Here is a 5,547-nt window from a genome sequence, read left to right as displayed (position 1 = left end):
TAATTGTATATGTGCAGTGAATATATATATTTGGCGTCTGATATACACAAGTTCATATTAACCATCAAAATACTAATGTTAATTAAGCGAGAACTAATCACTCATTAGTCTTTAATCATAGTACCATAATCTTAATTACAAACCAATCAACAACAGTACTGAATTACTTTTTCAGGTTGCAAACATCATGTTTCTGTCAACACAGGTCAAGCCAGAATTGGTCATTGGTATTTGAGAATCAGACTGTTTCTAATGTCGTTCATAAAACAAGAATGACTATTTGTATTGAAAAAAAAGACTTTAAAATCAGAACATGCTTTTTTAACAATTGGAGTAATGATTTAGCCCAAAATATTCCAGCCAACTCCACCGAAAATTGTTTCTGATGTTCACAAATATAAAATTTAAAAAAACTTATATGTCAAAGGTATTGAAATATTCAGAAGTATGTCAGAACAAGCTGTGAAAGGTTGTAATAATGGTAATAGAATCATAATAAAATAGAAGTCCTACTGGCCATGACTGGTAGCATATGGTTGATATTGATTACAAAACAACTTACTATGGTTTTTATTATTAGGCCTACAATACAACAGCACTGATGCATTTTTGGGCAAGACATCTTTCAACTGGAATAATAGAAACATACCCTATTTGAGTTATTTTTGTTATCCTGCAAGTGCTGTGGTGAAAGTGGTGAAATACAGGCCCCTGCCACTACACCTGAGCCAATGCCTTTATTAAACTAACTTTCCTTTCAGAGAGTCAACTTAGCTTATATTTTTTTTTCTGTATTTTTCTACGAATTTCAATGGAATATAGAGGAGGAGGTTTGGTGTCTGGAGTGCTATGTAGGATTAATTAATATTAAGTAAAATGTGTCTGGACCATACCTTCTTTATACATAGATAAAAGATCTTTGAAGTTAAGAAGCTCTCAATTCTTTCATCTTTGGATTTGAACATAATATCCTTAAATGTGTTCCTATAGACTATAATCCACTACCATTCTAACAGAATAGCACAGTTTCATTCACTGAAGAAATAAACAACTTCCATAATTTAGAACCACCTGTAAGTCATTAGAAATATGGTCAGGAAATACAGTGTCTGACACCCTTGGTGAAATAATGATTACGTATATATTTGGTACTCAAACACTAGTAGAAAATCTAGAGTTAAATGAGAAATGTAAAGTCACAACCTAATTCTGACAGATTTTGATTTTGAAATTTTGATTGTAATAATGCTAGCTGTATTCAATAACACATAAACATGATGAAATTGGTTTACCATATAGTGTGGCCAATTTACACATTCATAAGATGAAGCAATTTCACTTTACCTCACTATTTCAATAAATATTTGATTGTCACATGTCCCAATCACAAAGACACCTGTTTGGTTCAATATTGAGTTATCTACCTTTAAATGGTTTTCAATGTAAAAGAATACTTAATGAGCCATCTTAAGATATAGTTGTTCAGTTACATTTGCATACATAACAGTCTACAGTCAGAACAGTCTACAGATGTAAATAGACAATGTGGCCAGTGTATGGTGCAAGATTATTGATACAGTGCAAAACAACTGATTCAGATATTCTCTTTTACTATTTTCATTAAATTGGTACTTCTTCGTTATACATGTTACCTGGTTTATTTGCATCTTATACATGATATGAATTGAATGTGACATTGAAGCGAAAAACATCCCCAATTTTATAAATGAGCTCTTCCAAACATACACATACAGTTTATATTGATAAAAACAAGCATGTGTGGAAAAGTTCTATAAAAAGTTGAGGGGTGTCAAATAGATGACTAGCTCACTATATCACTTTATCCAGACTTGCTAAATAAGTAATATTATTAAGTCACAGTTATCAAGAACTTTCAGAAACAGATGAAACTCACCATCAGTATTTTCTTTCTCAAGTAACTCCAGTCTGTACTGATTATTTTTACGTAGCCATTGAACAACGAATGATTCTTGTTTATACGAGTAGGCAGAATTATCCATAACCTGAGCCTCAATATCATTTGTTAATGATTGTTTTTTATACCGGGAACAGTTTCCTACCACCATAATTCCAAATACCCTTGAAAAAATAGTTCCGCTGAAAAACACATTTTAGGCAGTATGCATACTCTTAATAAACACCAAATATTTTTGACTGAAACCTTGTCTGTTAGATGTCGTTCATCAAAAAGATTTGTCCACTTGTTGGATACTTGCTAGCACTTAACTTGCTTTTTTGGGAAAATGTATAAGAGTTACGCTAGTTTCATTTACCCAATGACAAAATTCTAAAATTTGGTGCCAATTATAAAGTTTAAATATTCGAAATAGAAAGAAAACTTGCCCTCAAAATAACTTTCGAACAACATAGACATATCTTATACAATAAGCAGTGAAACATGCATGATGGTGTGCTTTAAGCCATCCTTGTAATTTTTGAATGATACAAAAATAGAACTAATTATAAAACCTTGAGCAAACTATTCAAGCAATTATTGTCATTTTTCTACACTAAAATTCATTGACAGCTCACTAATGTCCTAATATGCTAGCAAGTTGGACTTTGGCATGAGTCAAGCAGTTTTCAACACTGTTAAGTCACAAGGTATGCTGAAAACAAGACAGAAGCTGACCAGATAAGCAATAAAAGCATTAACCTCAGTCAACATGTAACCTGCACCATCACTATCCCAAATACCCCCAATTGATTCATTACTTTTACCTCCAACCATAACCACTACCAAACAAGTTAGCAATGGAGTACTAGAACAGCACAAATCAAGCACAGAAACTATGACATCAGAAAAACTAATAATCCTGAATTTAGAGAATTGGAATACTCAGACGCAATAAAAATATCCAGAGATGCACAAATTCAGCATTGAGTTTTCAAAAGGCTGCAGCATTCAAAATGAAAAGAGCAAGTGAGAAATGTAACGAATGTTCATAACACCATAAGTTATTTCAAATTTGTTTTTCAACAAAAATCACTTGGCTTTGTTAGTCCTGTTAACACAATCCTACGAAAATATTTCAAATACGATAGCATGAATCTTTTAACTCAAATTGCAAAAAAGGACTACAAAGGATAATTGGTTCAAGTAAAGTCACATGTTGTGCTGACAATGGTGGTGTATGGGTAACATGTTTCGTAATCAAAGTTTGATTGTTTTCATTGTTAGACGCTAATAGATTTGACACTTCTATTTCAATGTTAGACTCCAGTGTAGGAAAACATCAGACCTAGAACATTTGTAGACATTTTCAACAGAAAATAAACTGAATCCTTTTCTTATGTTCTTCTAGCCAACATGACCGAACACAATGTTGATAATGGAAGCCATAGATAAACATTTGATATAAAACATTTGTATCTATAAACCTTAACTATCATTGCCCTACAAAACATAGGCATAAAAGCAATCAATAAGATTGAAAGCAAGTTTTACTTTCTAATTTTGTTATTTTACAGGGTAATGAAGAAGGAAAGATTGACAGTTTTTCGGACAAGATTGAGCAGGAAGTAAACTGCTTGAACCAGAGGCCTGAATTTTTGACACAGACCATTTTCACAGATCCCAAGTCATGACTTCTGATTCGACACATTGATTCATTAATATAAAATACTTTTAAAATCAAGCATGAAAAAATGGTACTGTGGCTCAACTTCCGCATTAACCTTGACATTCAATGTTTGATCCTGGCATTGGTCAATGATGTTAAAGATGCCAATGTGAACCATTTGAAAAATCCAGTACCCTTCTTGTTAAATTTCTTTGATATCATTTATAATTCAATTCAGCAAAGTGACTGGTAAAATTATCAATTGTGTTCTTATTCTGAAAAGTCTGTATAAAACTTGTATCAACAAAGTATTTAACTTATGGTAAGTTTATTTATAGGATCAGCATAACTTTATTTCAATTTAACATTTCAATAAATACTAACTTGTATACAAGTAATAGAGAGATTAGTTAGTCTCTTTCTATTCAATGGCCAGAAATCCAGTTATCAATTAACATCGGAAAGCATTGGAGATTTCATCTTCCACTGGACTAGCAAGAGCACTTTATATGTTTGCAACAATATGTGGATTAAAAATACCAGAATGATTGACAGGATGATTGAGTCATCAACGAATATTCAAATATAGGGTATACTCCAAGAAATGTTGCATGTGTCCCTTTAATGATGAATATCAAGACACAGACAGATATTTAGGAGCTGTTTCAAAAAAGTTGTCTCCTTGCTAACCCATCAGCTTTCATTTGTAAGCTACATTTGGCTTTATCAAACCACAGGTCAAAATACAAATGTCAAAGCCTACTATACTACTTTAATACAGTTTATATAAACTAACAATATTTTTTCAAAAACTTTTCCCAGTATTTACATTAGTATAAAATAATTTTTTTGAAATAATCTCTTGTATATTAAAGTTTAGATCTTGTGATTATACCAAAAGCAAAATGACCTTTATCAATATATGATTCAATTTCTATTGTACTTGGTTGAAGACAGTTATACCCTGAACCCAAAAGGTTAATGTAGGTATTTCTAGTAAAGACATCCATACTTTTATTTTTAAGCTGATAATCTAGTCTCAATAATATTCTGTGTGTGCAAGCTTCAAGGATCATTTAAGACTAAACCAAAATATAAATTAATAAATAAAAAAACAAGGTGACAACAATGAAGAATATCTAAACTTACCTCTATATGTTGAACATATTGAATTTGATCTCCAACATCTTGTTAACGATTTCCTTAATCCTTGTTTAGAACTCACAACTTTTTTACGATATCGGTTCCCTTCAGTCATATTTTTTATACTTGTTGTACGATCATAATACCTAAGGCCAACCAGAGGCGTTTTGGAAAAATCAAAAGATGATTCATTCATTGTCTATTTTAGTTTTTCAATCTCATTAACACAAAATATCTGCCATTTTTTTTTTTCAAAAAATTACAAATGTCATTTCAGATAATTTCATTTCACATTTAAGATGAAAATTCATTTATGTATGAATCTACAGGAATCCTGTAAGACAGCAAATTTTTCAGTATATTCTAGTTGGGGATAAATTGCACAATGTTATATTCACATCAGAATACAATCCAAATTTCAATTTTACACTTCACCAATTCTGCTGTGAATGTTTTTGCACCGTATATCCAAAATGTCAGACAAGAATGTATGTTGCATAAAGTTGTCCCACCCAAATATTTGTCCTTTTAAATTAGTTTTAAACTATAATATAACTCACACTCACTAGAAGTTAAGTCACTGTTAATCCCGGCTTAGATCTGTTCACTATAAAATAATGGGATCTTAATCCTTCAGACTGTTAATTTCACTTGGGGTCTGTGACCAAAACTCATTAAAATCTTATAGATAATGACCACATTTTACACTGACTGACTGACTGTAACAAAACATTGCCAAAATAAAACCATTTCAAAAATCAGAACAGATCTCTAAGTTCTCTTCCTCAAAACTGTGTGGTCAGTGAAATATAGTTCCAGA

At 31.5% G+C, this 5,547-nt stretch overlaps 1 protein-coding gene across 1 annotated transcript; it reads right to left on the bottom strand.

Annotated features, from left to right (window-relative positions):
- Positions 1 to 582: 582 nt before the first annotated feature.
- LOTGIDRAFT_152781 (hypothetical protein) lies at positions 583 to 4,842 on the bottom strand (the record flags this gene model as incomplete). Its single annotated transcript, XM_009053296.1, has 3 exons — positions 583 to 629; positions 1,916 to 2,077; positions 4,734 to 4,842. 3 exons carry the CDS (start codon positions 4,840 to 4,842, stop codon positions 583 to 585), a joined length of 318 nt encoding a protein of 105 aa, XP_009051544.1.
- Between the last annotated feature and the right edge of the window lie 705 nt (positions 4,843 to 5,547).

The sequence above is a fragment of the Lottia gigantea genome (genome assembly GCF_000327385.1).
Source record: "Lottia gigantea unplaced genomic scaffold LOTGIsca_2, whole genome shotgun sequence".
Taxonomy (NCBI): Eukaryota; Metazoa; Mollusca; class Gastropoda; family Lottiidae; genus Lottia; species Lottia gigantea.
The sequence above is the reverse complement of the archived record's forward strand: the minus strand, read 5'-3'. Positions and strand labels throughout refer to the sequence as shown.